We start from the raw sequence: 18,091 nt of genomic DNA, 5'->3' as shown, positions 1-18,091 counted from the left end.
CCAAAGTATAATTAATGTTATTGGCTTTACATCCTACTAACTACTTTTACAGTTTTCGGAGACACTGAGGCGCCGGAATTTAGTCCAGCAGGAGTTCTTTAATGTGACAGTAAATCTACAGACACGAGGCTAACGTATTTAAGTACCTTCAAATACAACCAGACTGAGACAGGATCGAACCTGCTAAGTTGGGGTCGGAAGGCCAGCGCCTTAACCATCTGAGTCACTCAGCCCGGCATATTAAGTAGAAAATATGAAGTCAAATATGTGAAATGAATTACTTACGTTCAAAACTAGTATATATTTAATTTAAAAATCCAAACTGAGTGAAAAATAGCCTGTCAAGAGGATTAAAATGTATGAAAGTGAGCAAGACCTCAATATGTACGTACTTTTCAGAAATAGCTGCATATACATCTGCACTGGCAAACACTGGATGTCCACTGTGCACCCAGTACTCAGTTGCCATGCATCCACGTTAGACTGGTTTGAAAAACAATTTGTTCCCCCCACCGAACTCGATAGCTGCAGTCGCTTAAGTGCGGCCAGTATCCAGTACATCTAATCCTTCAGATATACAGCAAGAGAATGGAGATATAAAAGCAATCTTTTTGCCACCAAATGAAACCTCAATCTTGCAACTTTTGGATCATGGTGCATTACAAAACATGAAATTCAACTGCTGGAAAATGCTTCTATGAACTCTAACTGAAGGAGTGACAATTCCATTTTAGAAAAAATTGAAAAAAATAACCATAAAGGATGTCATCTTCTGGGTAGCTGAGGCTTGGGACAATAAAAGGGCTTATTTCCAAAGTGATGTAGCTCCAAGAAGTGACTTTTTTCACAAAATGCTATTTTAATGAACGGATATCCTAATAACATAGAGACTTCATTTATTCTATGCAGCCACATCACTTCAAAGAATTTCCTCATATTTAATTTAAAACTTACGTACACTTCTGACATGATATAGATAAAACTTCAAACAAAATCTACTTGTCGTGGTGGCTAAAATTTTAGTGTAAAGAATACCATCACATCACTTTGGAACTAAAAGAGGGGCTTGGAATGTGAATTATGTAGAACAGTGTAAGCTAGGTTACCTTGTAGGTGTTCAAATTTCCAAATATAATGCTTAATGATATACGAGGGCAGGTTGGAAAGTAACGCACAATTTTTTTTTTTTTCGCAACAAGTTTAATATGTACCAAAACCAAACAAATCACAAATGAACTTGTATCTTTGACCTACTTTTCTACATAGTCACCAAGTTTCTCAACATTTCTCCCATCGTGGTACCAGATGCCCTGTTCGTATATTCACCTTCCACCCAAATTTGGCAAGTTTTTCACGAACAGGAGCAGCAACATGGGAACGGGCATTGTCATGAAGAAGTCTGACACCATCAGCATTTATGTTGCAGCGTTTGTCACGAAGGGCACGCCGCAATTTAACCAAAGTTTTTATGTAGGCTGCAGCATTCACAGTGGTCCCGTGTTCAGCAAAGTCTACCAATAACACACCGAACATGTTCCAGAACACTGTCACAAGCACTTTCCTAGCAGACTGAGTCACTTTGAATTTTTTTCGTACTGGGGAACCAGCATGTTTCCACTTGATAGAGACCTGCTTGGTTTTGGACGTGTAGTGGTATGCCCATGACTCCTCACCAGTGACGATTCCTTTCAGAAAGTCATGCTCCTCTGCGGCGAACACATTAAGTGATCCATGCTTGTCATCATTCGCTAGCCCTTGTGGTTGTCTGTCAGGTTCTTAGGCACCCAGTGAGCACTAACTTTACAGAATTTCAATGTGTCATGAACAATGTCGTACACCACAACATAGGAAATGTTGAACGTCTGCGATAAGGTTCGCAGGTACATACGTCAGTCGTTCAAAATTGCTGCCTCAATGGGGCGGACATTCTGTGGAGCTGAAGCTGTTACTGGCTGCCTGGAGCGTGGCGAATCACTAAGGTTCACACAGCCCTCTTGGAAGAATGCACACCACCTGGAGACATTGCTACGGTCCAGTCACCCCCATACATGCCACACATGTCCCTGTGAATTTCACTCGGCGTATGCCCTTTGGCCCACAACTATCAAACTACACCTCGCTGCTCTTCACAAGTGAATGACACTAACATATGCACCATGTTTGTTTCACAGTTCAGGCTTCTCTCGCTAGAGCTGCACATGAAAACAAAATACCTTCTGTAGTTCAAACTTCAAGCTACTGTATATCATCGTGCAATTTCAATATTCCAGTTGCAATACCAGGGGAGAAAAAAAAAAGATTGTGCGTTACTTTCCGATCTGCCCTCATATTTCATCAAATACTTCACAAAGGGTGTATTTATTCATAATTTAAGAATTTCGAAGTGCCTATAATATGATTAGAAAATAAAAATGCCTACAATGCAAAAAAACAAATTTAATTTAGCAAAACCTAACATATCACTGGAAACAATGTTGATTGTCTCAAGTTATATCTTGTATAACCAAAAACACACACATTTTTGGGAAAAAATGTTTGGAAGGACCTATTGGTCCATACACATCAAATGTTCAACTCACACAGTAAAATTAAAAAAGAAAACTAGTTGAAGGACGCTATATTTTTCTTTGTGGGTTTCAATATTCAGCAGCTGAAGTAGAAGAAAGCAATCTATCATAAAATTCCATGACAAGATGTCCTTCACGTACACTTACTTTATCGAGGAGGCTCTTAACATCACTGACTTCGTCTTCTTTCAATACATTGCCCAGTGGTACTTGTTCCACTTCAAGAAACTATCATTTCTTACCTCTTTTCGCCAGGGTGTGTTTGCACAAAGCTGAGAAAGAACAAAACCATGAGCAAAAGAGCAGAGTCCCACCACAACTGATAAACGGTCATGTAATATGCACGAGCCAGGCTATCGGTCATGTGGAGTTACGGCACTTTGGAAATCAAAACAGCGAGGAGTCGAGTCACTTTGGAAATAAATACAACTTTTGGATGCCATTTTAACCACGATATACTCCACTTCGGAAATACATTTCCACATGATAAAGTACTATTTTGGGAATACATCTGTACGTTCAGCTTGAAATCCGAAACAAATGGAATTGTGTCACATTGGAAATAAGCCCTTCGATTGCAATAAACATTTACTTTAAAAAAATCAAAGAAACTGCGGCCAAATCTCATGTTTGAAGAAAGTCCACCCGTTCAAACACAGAACAATGATAACCTCCTACAACTTGTTCAAGAAATGAGATGCTGGGGAAAATTGCTTTCAAAAGTGGATAGCAATGGTCATACAGACTTCACTGACGAAGATGTCTCTATGGTCCTGGATCAACCTGATGAAAATTCTGAACATAATACAGATAGTGAAATATAAGACACCCTGAAGGACCTTGTGTTACATTCAGACTTTATACTAAGTGGAACAGCATGCTGCTGGTAAATCTACCAGTATCTCAATATCATAACATCTAATTAATTAATACTCTCATTAATGATATCTCCCACTCATAATGCGAGCTGGTGGAATATTGCATCATCTAGCAGGTTTAGTTTCTTATGCCAGAGAAAGATTACAGATTTCTCTAGTTAAGTGAAAGTTACTGTTTTTTCATATAAATGTGAAAGTTACAGAGGAGGAAAATATTGTTGAACAGCGTATTATATAATGCATTATCAAATGTACAGAAAAATATAGTAATGATGTTTGTTAATGCAATGAAAGTTCCATTCTGCTAAATGCTAGCTTTAAAACAGTAAACATTGTACGTACAGTACTATGATTAAATACTTCCTCTAGATTGCAAGTGGGATTTTAATTTCTTTTTCCTCTATCACAGATTCTATTTGGATTATCTGAAATTTCAGTTTTCTAGGTGCTACTGTGACCATTGCCAAAGCTTATGAAATGACCTATGCATGAAAGAAAGCAAATAACACAAGATAAACATAACATACATTGGACTTCAGACTTTGGTACATCTACCAGTATCTCAATATCACAACCTGTAACTAATTAATGATATCTCCCACTCATAATAACCTACCTATTAAAAAAATGGATAACTATTTCATACACTAAAGCTTATTTTCTAAATATAATCTGAAATTATAAACAATTAATCCTCTGCATTTGATTTAAGACAAAGTAAAATACTCACCCTAACAATCATCATTTTATTGGGAGGATCTGCATGATTGTCAGTAGGTTCTGCTTGTTTTTCTTTCCAACCTTCACCAACAATGGTCAAGTTGAAGCGAGTCTTTTTCATTGTTTCTTCAGATGGACCTTCATGACTGATAAAACCACAAGAGAAGAACCTAGGATACTGTGGAAGAAATATATTTCATTAGAACTATTTCAAACTTTGATTACTTGTACTTAGTACCATATTTACTGAACATTATACTTATAAATCATCTGATTACTAGGCAAATTAATTACTTCTTGAGAAACTACACCTAAGAGCATCCCTATTTGAGATAAGTTTAATATCAACTTCCTTATTAGTTTTCAAAGAGAGTTTCATGAATACTTCTAGTTGAGGCTAGGAGGCAAACAGGATTGCTTGTCGAACAGCAAAAGTGCTGGTTCAAGGGTGACCAACAGTTAATAACAAAGATTAACTTTTAGTTTACGCTGAAGGGTAATTTAGAGAAAATTGAATGAGCAGAAATTATGTTCTACATAATTTTTTAAAGAAATAAGTACATTAAGGCATCATGATATCATGTCTTTAATTGTTGAAAATACGAGATCCAATGCTACATAAAGGTTTCATTGATATAAGTGGCAGTATAGTTTCGAGTCATCAGTTCATAGACTATTTAAGGCAGGTGTTAATGCCAAAGAAAGTTTTAAAGAGCTGATAGTGTACAGGCTTCATTTTATCCCAGTGAAGTAGCAGACTCATCAATTAGACACTGGCTTCCTTTTAAACATGGCCCTGACACAGTGAACTAAGGGAGGAGATAACCATATTAAATTAGCAGGGATACTGTCTAGGTAGCCTACCTGGTGGCCATTAGAGTTGGCTAGTGTGTGTATGCTTCGAAACACTAGGCCAGCGCAATCAGATGTCTCAATGCCTTGACACATCAGCGCTTCAATGTTTCGATGTAGTAAGATTGCTTTGCGTGTTGTGTTGCGTGAACAGAAACAACAGTTGTTCCATATGTCGGCTACATTGATGCTTCGAAAAAGTGACTGTGCTTTTATCTTCTTGCCTCAATAGAAACATTCCGTGTGACACTGCCCTGAAGATGAGCCGACACTCGTTAATAGGTGCTTCATATTCTGAACCGCAATTCAGGTTACTAAAAGAACTCTGCAATGTAAGGTCTTAGTTTTACACAGAAAAAGGACATTGTTTTCAAAGCAGGGTCATACTATAACTGAAAGACGCCCTAATTTTTGATATGCTCTATTGGTGAAAAAATATCTAATTCCCTCCATGGGAACTTAGAATTTCCATTTGGAATTGCTAGGCGGGCATTGATTCCATTGTGGAGTTTTATCTCCCGTATGCAGTTATCAGAATGTGCCTCATAAAAGGCTTCTGATAAGTTCACCTGCATACACCCCAGCATCAGTGGGTAGGGTCTGACACATCCCACTCTGAAGAGTCTAGTGTCAGACCTAAGAAGAAATGCTGGTTAATAGAGCAAACGCCTGAAAAGCCATACATCTAATTTTTGATCTGATAAGTGCAAAATTGTCGACAATTGTGACATGCTCTATTAGTGAAAATTTTCTAATTCCCTCCATGGGAATTTAGAATTTTCCAATTGTGTTCTTAATCCGGCATTACTTGCTAAGTCTTTTCATGCGCCGTTACTCGCTAGTGAGCGCAGCGCTCACCTTCATTTAAAGGTTAAAATGTACCCATATAAAGATGGAGGTATTTTTAATACATCAAAATGAGAAGGTTATTTGTTATTAGGAACACGAATACTTAAATTTAAACAAACAGTTATTTATTTAGGAACCCTAATAATTAAATTAAACAAATTTGAGGTAAGAGGATTATTCTAGTACAAAATAAATTATTCAAACATAAACCAACATAACAGGAAACAAATATTTTACACAGTCAGTCATCATCTCACATTTTACATTCGAACTACACTCACTCATCACTTTCGTTGATTTCAACATTATTTTTGGAACACTGTTTGCACATTATTACAGTATGTTCTTTGCAAATGGCCACAGCACACTGCACACATCGAGCGGTCATTTTTCTGTTCTTCTTGCGTGGACAGTACATGCACTTTTGACGTTCCACCCCAAGAGGACCTTGCTGATGCTGCTGTTCCACTTCAGGCAAACCAGCTTCTCTTCTTATCTGCATTTTCAAAATTGTATCCAGATTTACAACTGATGATCATGTAACCAAGTGTGATTTTACTATCTCTCTGCTCAAACATTTCAGATACTTGCACTGTGACTCAGTATGATCTGTGTTGCTGCAATAAATTATTTGGCTATTTATAGCAGCAATATTCAACAGTGAAAAGAAAATAGTGAGGGGCTACCTAAAACTTACTCGAGCTACTGAATATAGACTCCATTTCATCGATAACCTCAACTGCGCCTTTAGTAAGGTTGCAAAAAGGTATCACCTCTGATTTCTCCACAACTCCAGTATCTGGATCAATTTTGTCATTATTGTGCATTGTAGAACGCATGAGAATATATATATATTTTTTGAAACATACGACACCAAGAGACACTTTTCCCCATACCCAAACATGCTGCTGTAAACTGGTCTCCCTCCGACGTCAAGAAAGGAAGAGGAAATCTCACGTTTATATTTCGTAAGTGTGCCGGCAATCGTTGGACTGTGATTTTCCAAAAGATTGATGGCTAACGGCACAGAGGTAAACCAATTGTTTGTCATATTATGCCCTGCATTGGCAATTGGCTCAATTAGTCGTTTCACCATGCTCCTTGTGCTATTATCCATTTTATATGGGCCATCAGGTTGCTGTCCTGTATAAATTTCCAGTTTCAGGGTATAGAATACCCTAGAATCCATCAAAGCAAACATCTTAATGTCTTAATTCCATTCAAAGACATAAGTTTAATTATTGTTTCCGTATTGCACTGAGATCACAGAGATTGAGATCACAGAGATATCTCTGTGATCTTAATTCCATATTTATTAGGTTTTCTAAGCATAAATTGCCGGAAGCTACATCGCCCTCGAAAGCCCTCCAACATCTCATTTGCAGTGCAATATTCACCAGCTTGGTACACATCTAAACAGCGGAAGACAAAATCATCGAACAACTTCCGGATGGGAGCTAGTTTGTGAGTTCTTTTTCTTTCTTCTCTATCATAGATACTGTTGAATCGCAGAGCATGAAGCAGTGTGCAAAACCGGTTCTTGGACATTAGTGATGGGACATTCGATTCATTTTATTGAATCGATTCATCTGATTCCGTTCACGTTACTGAATCGATACAGTGATCCGATTCACGGCTCATTGGTCACCGCTCCTACTGCATCTGTGTAGTATGTGCTGGTAAGACAGCAGCAACAGCATTCAGTGCTCGCAGCTGCCATCTGGTCTTCATACTATGAACTCCTTTCTTAGAAAAAATGCTAGTTACTCTAATACATCGAAGGTGTCCGGTGATGCAGGGTGGGAAAGGTTAGGATTAGGAAGGTAGCAGCCATGACCTGAATTAAGGTACAGTCCCAGCATTTCCTGGTGTGAAAATGGGGAAACTACGGAAAAACCATCTTAACAACTGCCGACGGTGGGATTCGAACCCACCATCCCCCGAATGCAAGCGCATAGCCATGCGATATTAACCGCGGTATTTTTCTATCAGCTGAGGATTTTTTTAATAGTCATATTTTGTATAGGCTACCCGAGATGTACAGTAGCCCGCTGGTTTTCTGATTCAACATACTGTTATTGCGCCTGTCCACATATGATTGAAGTCTTGTGCAACGATGTGACATATGAACTGAGAGAATACTGAGCCGTTCTTCCCAATATAAAACAGGTACTTTTGAGTGGTCATGAGCATGACTCAGTCATAGGGCAGGCTAGAGTCGAGTATAATTGTCAAATGTCAACTAAGTTATAATACTAAGATTCATTAAACTAATAAATGGTATAACCTAATAGCCTACCTACTTACTAGCTACTTCAGAATTATGTTGTGACTACCTTTATAACACTGCAAGTAAATCCATCTATTATTTAAACTTCCCTGTAAGAAGAGGACAGTGAGTGCAAATGGGTATTATTTTCAAATGAGCTGAGCTCGAGAGTCCATTATAGCATACGATTCTTTCAGTGTAGCATGGCTCACTGTATGTTTCGCTGCAGTGAGCCGATAAGGAGCCGTGTGTATCTTGTGTCTCACTGAGCCGCGCTCGTTCACGATTCTTTCGTTGTGCCATGGCTCACTGTATGTCTCGCTGCAGCGGAAGCTCGGCTCTCCGCGTGTCCAGTGAGCCGACAAGGAGCCGTGTGTATCATGTGTCTCACTGAGCCGCGCTCGTTCACGATTCTTTCGATGTGCCATGATTCACTGTATGTCTCGCTGCAGAGGAAGCTCGGCTCTCCGCGTGTCCAGTGAGCTGATAAGGAGCCGTGTGTATCATGTGTCTCACTGAGCCGCGCTCGTTCACGATTCTTTCGATGTGCCATGATTCACTGTATGTCTCGCTGCAGCGGAAGCTCGGCTCCCCGTCAACGTCCAGTGAGTGCGCCACTCAGCACTGTCCGCTGGGAGTAAGCTGAATCATGTGCCGTGAGCTCGCCGTTCCTGTGAATCGATTCACTCGGACACTTGAATGAATCGATACACTGCTTTGAATCATACATTCAGTAGCCAACACTATTGGACATCACAATGCAAAAGAATAATGGAGCAGTTGAATCATTTACCCAGAGATCGTTCAGGTTGACATGTGACTATTTCAACACGCCAGCCATATACAGTAAGTCTATCAAAGCCCTAATTTCATCAATATTTGTATCCGGAACATCCCTAGGTCTAGCATAATTTACCCTCATTTTAGCTAAATATGCATTCATGTATGTGACAATATTCTGCACATTTTCTGTAGGAAGAAAACAATTGCCATGATTCAAAAAGGTGTTTTGATACATTGGGCTTTCCTTTTCACTCCAGGTAAATGTGACACCAAATTATGTCTCCATGTTCAAATATTTGTAGCGGGTGTATGGAGGCCCCACTTGGTAATTCCATTCCTTCCTAGAACGAATGGAATGTGGCCTTCAACCAACAAAATTGCCTTATCTTCTTCAGAACATGCGGACACTTCTGTTTCAGAGTTATGATCACTTTCGTAAACATAATCTGTTTCATTACCATCACTTTCATTATTCAAGTCCACTTCCTCCTCCGTTTCACTGAACCACAAAAGTATCTGATCAGTGGATGCCATTATAACTTGTATAAATTCATCAAAAATAGTTACAGTATAAATATTTAAGAGATAAGAATTGAAGTGAGTTCGCTATTAAGTTGAAAGAAGATACATGATGGTTCAACCGTTCAATACTATTAAAATAAGAAATGTAAGGTTTACATTTCTAATAAATTATAAATGGTACCAGTTTTGACCAGTATTCTTGAGTCATCATCAGCCGATCACAAATAAGTATAAAAGACAATGCACAGGTAAATAAAATGTGACGTTTAAATAATTCGATCAGTTGCTGTTTGTGAAGCACTAAAACACTTTAGGGAACACTGTGTGTTGAAATTTCAGCCAATCACAAATAAGTATAAAAGATGATGCACAGGTAAACAAAATGTGAAGATTAAATAATTCTGTCAGATGCTGTTTATGAAGTACAGTGTGTTGAAATTTCAATGTTATGAAGAAGTCTAGAATCAAATACATATTTTTCAGTTGCAGTTCATGAGGCACTGTATAATTTTAGGGGTCAGTACTGCATGTCGATAGCTCTAAAATACTTGAAGAAGTCGTAGATCAAATGCGTAAATGTAGTACGGAGGAAGTTCTTGAAGAGTAGCAAAACATATGTGCTGATCGGCACTGTGCTTCCAAAAGTTTGTGGAAATCTGATGAAAAAATTTTAAAAGTTCAAGTATCAAGCCTTTAAATGCTGATATGAGTGAAATAGTACAATATACTTGTATATTTTTTGTCAAAAGAAATATATCCAATTTAAAGAAATTCGTACGTTAGATTCTTGAAGTTATTGAAACATATGACATAGAAAAAACAATTGTGAGGAGAAAAAATACCAAAAAGTGCAAAATTGAAACAGCTGAGGAGCGTAATGACATAGCGTGTTATATCTTGAAGGTAAGAGTTGAGGTCGATCTTAGAATAGAGTAATGTATACATTTTTTCATGAGGACATGGATACTGGTGAATGAAGTCCTGGAAATGCCTCAGATGAATAGAAACATCCGTATTAACCTTGGGTCCTCGGAGTAGATCTAGCCATATATCTGGTCGCGGAACTAACCATGGAGGTACCTCGCTAGAAGTCCGCTCAAGACAACCACCGGTAGCCACACCTAACTCACGACACAAGCTATCTATTCAAAACCCAACCAGCCATGTGGCATTTGGACGGTCTCAGAACCTCTGGTGGTATTAAGTACTAAAACTTCGTCATGTTAAGTTTCTTCATTCAGGCAACCTTCAGCTGGTGGATATGCGGCTGCCACGTTAGTCTCTTATCAAAATGGAGACCCAGAAAACTGCAGGTGTCTACCACTGGTAAGACACTGTTTCACACGCGGAGCTCTGGCTCAGGATGCACAAGCAGACATCAACAGAAGTGTACAACTGAGGTTTTCGCCACTGTAAATCGAAAACCACGTTTCAGGGCCTAGCTGTCGACATGGTTAATAGCTTGCTGTAGCTCTCTCTCTCTCAGCAAACGCCATCCACCCAGAACTGTAACATAGAGGCAAATTGTCCACATACAGTGATGGAATGACGGCAGGCCCAGAAGCAGCAACTATGCCATTGATGACGATTGCAAACAGTGCGACACTCAGTACAGATCCCTGTAGTACTTGCATTTTCTTGAACGTAACATCGAGAAAATGCATTCCCTACTTGGACTCAAAAGAGCTGGAGGACATGAATTTCTCAATAAATGTTGGCAGATTTCTCCGAAATCCCCACTGGTGTAGTGTGGAGAGCATCTCATATCACCAAGTCAAAAAACATGGCGACTAGGTGTTCCTTCTGAAGAAAGGCCTCCTGAATGGCGGTCTCCAGTCTGATCAGAAGATTGGTGGCAGAATGATGAGAGTGAAAACCATACTTGTTAGTCGAGAGCTCCCTTTTCCATGGCCCATGCAAGACGCTAGTTAACCATCCTTTCAAATAGCTTACAAAGACCATTTGTAAGACATATTCGCCTATATCTATCAAGAAGTTTTGTATCTTTACCTGACTTGGGAAGAGGTATCAAAATTCCTTCACACCATTTTAACCCGATGAGTGCTACGCCCGCCTATAAACGGGCTGATTCGGTCGGTCCACCAGTGCTACGCCCGTCTATAGACGGTCCACGAGAATTTTAATTTTTTTGAGTTTCCCGGTTCACTTTCGAGTGCGAATTTGATCTCTGCCATGTTCTGCCATCTGTTGGGCATTTTGTAGAACTAATTGATCAGAGATTATAGCTTTGGGAAGTAACTTACAGAGCTTTTTGTAGATGTCTGTGGAGTTCATCTGTGATGTAAAAAAACATGGCGGATCAACAATCTATTTGCTCTTGTAGCGATGTTATTTCTGATCACAGAATCTTTCAGTTATTAACCAGAGTGGGAAGTGATGATGGAGATGATAATTTTTTTAAATATTTTTTTTGCTAGTTGCTTTACGTCGCATCGACACAGATAGGTCTTATGGCGACGATGGGACAGGAAGGGGCTAGGAGTGGGAAGGAAGCGGCCGTGGCCTTAATTAAGGTACAACCCCAGCATTTGCCTGGAGTGAAAATGGAAAACCACGGAAAACCATTTTCAGGGCTGCCGACAGTGGGGTTTGAACCTACTATCTCCTGAATACTGGATACTGGCCACACTTAAGCGACTGCAGCTATCGAGCTCGGTGATGATCATTTTAAGGAGTGCCGAAAATATTGTATGTCAGAGAGAAACAGAGACTCCTTATAAACTAAAGAAGAAAAACACGGTGAGTACAAAAGTTATTTTATCACTATTTTTTTGGCGGACAGATTACTTTTCTTCACCAGAGTTTCAAGTAACTGTGTCAGGCTCTGAGGGCAAGTAGTGTTTGATGACGACCCGAAAATCATTGATTTTTAGAAACTTTTTTGCCAATGGAGTTGGTGCAGATAGTTGAACAAATAGGCATCACAAAAAACAAGTAGAAAACATTTAACTATCACCACATTCCAGGTTTGGAAAGTATTTTAAAATATCAACTTATATACTTTTAAGAAGTTACATGTATTAGTTGCCTACAGATTTTAGGAAATAATATTATTTTAGTTTCATTTCATATGTCATTCATTTATCATTACCCCACAGGAGTGTGACAGGGTCCGCAAGCCAGCACCGTTCCTATCCTCGCCACAAGATGGGGGCTTCATTCATTCCATTCCTGAATCGGTCAAATGACTGAAAACAGGCTGTGAATTTTCATTTTTCATTTCAATAATAACAACAACAACAATAATAATAATAATAATAATAATAATAATAATAATAATAATAATAATAATAATAATAATAATAATAATGGTGCATGGCATCTGTACAGGCTTGGTGGTGACCTAGTGAGGATAAAATAAATGGCAAAGATGTCATAAATATCCAGTCTCCCAAACCAGGGAATTTAACAGCATGTGGGGATTAATTATGAAAATTGAACTGGGGCCATCGGACCAAAGACAAGCATCCTATCCATTTAGCCATAAAGCCTGACTTTCATTTGCTAAATCTTAGGCTACCATCTCCACTGATCAGGGATTGAGAATTGGTATCAGTAGAGTCCAGGGCAGTAGTTTGTAAAGGAACCTTGATAACACAACAGGCTTCTTCGTTGGCTATTGGCTGGAGCTGAAAACGCTGAAGGCTTGACGTTCACTAAACAACCATCGAAAAGGGGTAACCTAAGTCTAGTGGTAGCCCATGTCTTGATCCCAGCATATGCCACTGCCACCTATACTAATATTATAAAGAGGAAATATTTGTTTGTAACGGATAGACTCAAAAATGACTGAACAGCTTTTAAAAATTACTTCACCTACAGAAAGCTACATTGCCAATGACTAACATGGGCTGTATTATATTTTAAAAACAATTCAAGGAGGGGGAGGGCATGGGGGAGATATAAAAATACTAGGCTAATGTAGGCGAAAAATAGACTTTGTCGTACAAGGACAAGACAAAGCTCAACTTAAACCTCTTGACGCAAAGAACAAAACTCGGTTAGCCCTATGGGCCCGAAAACCAAGTTTTGAGGCCCTAAAACCAACCGTTATGGAGATATTGGCACCACACTACTGCTCTTCTTCTTCTTGAGGCGCCTTCTCCTAGCGGAGGTTGGTGGTCCACATAGCCAGCTCTGGACATGATGTTGCAGCATGGAAAGCATCTTCTGAAGTGCAGTTGTGCCATCTTCGGATGTTCTTCAGCCATGAATTCTTCCTCCTGCCAACAGACCTTTTCCCCTGTATTTTACCTTCAATGATGAGCTGTATTAGCTGGTACTTCTCGTCTCTCATAACGTGACCTAGATACTGGGTTTTTCCTTTTTTAACAGTAAATAATAGTTCTTTTTGTTTTTTCATGCGATGAAGGACTTCGTCATTTGAAATTTTCAGCACACGAGAAATTTGGAGTAGGCGGTGATATAGATACATTTCAAAAGCATCAATTCTTTTTTCTAGATTTTGGTCAAGGGTCCAGCTTTCACATCCAAAGAGAAAAATGGAGAATACATAGCACCAAATCATTCGCATTCTTAATTGCACACTTAGATCCGATTTTGTAAACAGCTGTTTCATGCTAAAAAATTGCCTCCTGGCCTGTTCTATTCTAGATTTTATCTCTCTCTTGGAATCACATTCCTCATCTAGCACAGTACCCAAGTATTTGAAAGAGGATACTTGTTCAATCTTACTGCCGTTTATTGACAGGGTTGCTGGAATTTTTCTTTTAGAGAAGACTACAACTTTGGTTTTGGAAGCGTTGACAAACAGGCCAAACTCTTCACTGCGCTGGACTAATTTGTCTATCATGTGTTGAAGCACAGGTAATTCATTTGCTATGACAACAGTATCATCTGCGTACCTGATATTGTTAATTGCCTGTCCATTTATAACTATCCCGCTGTTTTTCTCGAACACCACCTCCCTAAATATTGCCTCAGAATAAATGTTGAATAACAGAGGTGACAGGCACACAACCCTGACGAACACCTTTTCTGATTGTAGTCGCTTCTGATGTTCTTTGGTCGATTTTGACATCTGTGGTTTGATTCCAGTACAGTGCGCATTGGTCAATAACTCCTGCTCTAGGTATCGGATAAAGAAATGAACTGCCGTAACCATAGCAACGTCAGCTCCAGTATTCTTACAGCAGCGAAATTATCCACAATATGTAACTTGTTACAGACATAAAAATTGGTGTTTGGAATCTCCTTTAGAAATAAAAACACTATGCTGAGGAGTGTAGTGAGACCGTCAATACTACGAATAAAACGTGTATAACATTTGTAACTAAAAGTTGTTGTCTCGAATGGAGATGACCTTGTCGGTCTCAAGTCACATTGACAACTAAGCCTGTGTGTGGCTTAGTGTTTTTATTTAACAGTCAGCAAGATCTATTAGACGAGAGGACTTTGTATAGTCCTCTCCGTGTAAGGACGTACACCAAGGGTGCAACCTTACCCTTTCTCCCCTGTAATATTAAGGTATTGATTTATAGTGACTTTTCTTGCTGTTGGGTCTTTTTCAGTGTCGGTAACCATACAGTTTAGGGACCCTACTTGCCGATACGACGTCTTACTGTTACCGTTAATCTGGCACGTTGGCAACGTTCAGTCACTGTTCTAGCGTGAATTGTGTGTTGCCACCGCATTGCCTCTAAAGTCACTAGCGATACATTTGCGAGAATATTTAAAGCATATTTTCTTTTTCTGTGGGATTGTAAATCTATTTGGCTAATACCAGGTAAGTAGAATTGTGGCATGTTCGGATAATGCATTTAATAACATAGTTTGTGTGAAATGATGAGCACATCATTTTATTAATTACGTTCCTATTTCGTCCCATACTTATACGAACAGAATTCGATTGGGATGTCTAAGAAGGAAGAAAAATCTGCAAAAACTCCTCCGAAAAGGAAACCAAGGTTACGTCCTTTACAAGCTCAGGTCAAGAAATGCTTGTACATTGCTACGAGCAATTGAAACAGGAAGACGACGAAGAAGGTATCAGTCGTAGTGATACGAAGCTAATGGCAAGAGTTTCATTATTAACTGGGGTAAGTGTTCGTTTTTATCTTGTTTCTATGATAAGTTTCTGGCATAATGACAATCAGTTGAAAAGGAGCAGTATTTCATTCTGAACCTAACCTAACCTAACCTGATCATGTAGGCCTAGGCCTATACCGGTACCATGTCTTGTGTCGACTTCGATACGGTTCGTAGACTTAACCTTTGTGTATTCATGTTGACTTACGGTATATGTGTATGTAATATATTTCTGTGTGTGTATTCTTACAGTGTAGTTTCGGTTTAGTCCGAAAAGTAATAGGAAATTTCAAGAAGGGAGTTGAATTTTCTACACCAGGTAAACGCCGAAAGCGTGAACATCCAGTGACCGGCATAGACAGTTTTTCTAAGGAAGCGATAGCAAGGTTTATTTATGATAAATTACATAAAGGTAAGGTGACTTCATAAGGAATCTATTGCAACATTATTTATAGAAATTGGCACGCAGGTGAGATAAGCTCCCAGAAATGTTTTGTGCATGTATTGTCATACAGCTCTTTTGAGTCCCTTGTAACTCTCTTTTTTCTTCCCACAGGAGAAGTCGTAACTGTAAGAAAGGTTTTCGACCACATGAAAGCAAATTATGACACTTATTTGTACAAGGGCTCCGAAACATCATTAAGAAGAATTTTGAAGGCCATGGGGTTTGTGTGGAGTAAAGGTGATCCCTATGCGTATGTTAGAGAAAATGACGACATTTGTTTTAAGAGATCCTGTTTTCTGAGGGAATACATGCGTAATAAGGACAGTGAGAAACCAAAACCTGTTGTTTTCTTGGATGAGACTTGGATTTTTATGAATGGTGAATATATATGTTATATATTACATTTTATATTTAAAAAATCTTGGAATAATTTATCTTCATCAGGTGTCTTTGGTTTCAATTGTGCATTTGTCTTTCAGGGTCACCCACATACTCCTGGAATAAACCACACAAATCTGGACATGATGTTCAAGGAGTAATTCGTCGACCTGTGTCTGAGGGAGGAAGACTGGTTATTGTTCATGCTGGAACGAAGGATGGCTTTGTACCTGGTATGTTCTTATTTTATTTTACTTCATTTTATTGTAGTGAGGTGATCTCTCTTTACATAGTTATGAGGGTATTTAGGGTTTGTAGTACGGATGCAGGGGGGGGGGGGGGGCACATAAGTCTCTGATAAGACCCCAACTTAAGTACAGTTCCTGTGTATGAGACCCTCACTGGGATTACTTGGTTTGAGAATTGGAAAAGTTCAAAAGACAGAAGCACGATTTGTTGTGGGTGATTTCTGACAAAAGAGTAGCGTTACAAAAATTTTGTCGGGTTTGGGCTGGGAAGACTTGGGTGAAAGGAGACAAGTTGCTGGACTAAGTGGTATATTCCGAGCTGTCGGTGGATAGGTGGTGTGGAATGACATTGGTAGACGAATACGTTTCAGTGGTATTTTAAAAGTAGGTAAGATCACAGTACAGTGATAAAGTTGATGAAAAGTGGGGCAAATATTTGTTTTTTTTAAGAAGGGAGTTAGGGATTGGAATAATTTACCAAGGGAGATGTTCAATAAATTTCCAAATTCTTTGCAATTATTGAAGAAAATACTAGGCCTATCCCTGAAACTACATTTTCTGTCCTAAGTGCAGATCAGTGGTGACTGATTGATTGAAATTGACTGGCACTAGGTCGGAAGTGGCATTATAACTTACCGCTCATTGAGCTCTGTACGTGGTTTTTGATTTTGACTTCTCCACTGTTATTAAAAAGACTTGCAGGTATTCACTTTAGGCCAATGATTAACCTTAGAGAGGTATTTCAATCAAAACTTACTCAGTGTATTTTCATATAATATTACTGGATATTTGTATCAGTAAATTACTTGTATTGTAGGCCTATTTATTATGTTTATTCTGCATTCGACAATCTCCACCTGAATCAGTGCTTGATACCTGACTGTTGAACACCTTCCAAGCTTCTTATTTCTTACTGCCTGATATAGGTTCAGTGTTCGCAGCAATTACATTTGTTCTAAGGTATTGAAATGGGTGTTTATACTTATATCTTTTATGCAAGTGATCGTGGACTTCTAATCCAGATATAGGCCTACTAATGGAGATACATTCATGAGAGATGTTACGATAAAGTAGTGTAAGTAGTAATTAATTGACTTCATCATCAGGTGACTTTGCTACACAGTAGTTGGTTTTACTTAAAATCAGACAGCTTTTTGTATCATTCAACAGAAATCACATTTTTTATTAATAGGCCTATACTTTTTTTAGAACAAATAACTTCATACTAAAACTTAAAATTCTTACAGGTGCTGATTTGATATTTGCTACAAACTTGAAGAGAAATCAGGATTACCATGGTGCTATGAACAGCGAGAAATTTCAGATGTGGGTGAAGACGCAATTAATCGTAGGATTAAGAAATATAGGACCCTGTGTTATTGTAATGGATAATGCACCATATCACTGTAAGCTTGTTGAGCATCAACCAACAACGAAATGGAGGAAGGATCAATTAGTGGTAATTATACTTAATTGAATATTTCCTTCTACTGAATGATGTTTAATGATGT

At 38.8% G+C, this 18,091-nt stretch overlaps 1 protein-coding gene across 2 annotated transcripts in view; it reads right to left on the bottom strand.

The window, feature by feature from the left end:
• Positions 1-18,091, bottom strand: part of LOC136877344 (saccharopine dehydrogenase-like oxidoreductase) — a 191,276-nt gene that overhangs the window by 29,826 nt on the left and 143,359 nt on the right. For both annotated transcript variants that reach the window (XM_067151304.2, XM_067151305.2), the window contains exon 8: positions 4,176-4,343. In XM_067151304.2, coding sequence (XP_067007405.2) covers positions 4,176-4,343 — 168 coding nt within the window. The remainder of the gene's footprint in view (positions 1-4,175; positions 4,344-18,091) is intronic.

This window comes from Anabrus simplex, chromosome 7, assembly GCF_040414725.1.
Source record: "Anabrus simplex isolate iqAnaSimp1 chromosome 7, ASM4041472v1, whole genome shotgun sequence".
In the NCBI taxonomy this organism is placed as follows: domain Eukaryota; kingdom Metazoa; phylum Arthropoda; class Insecta; order Orthoptera; family Tettigoniidae; genus Anabrus; species Anabrus simplex.
The sequence above is the reverse complement of the archived record's forward strand: the minus strand, read 5'-3'. Positions and strand labels throughout refer to the sequence as shown.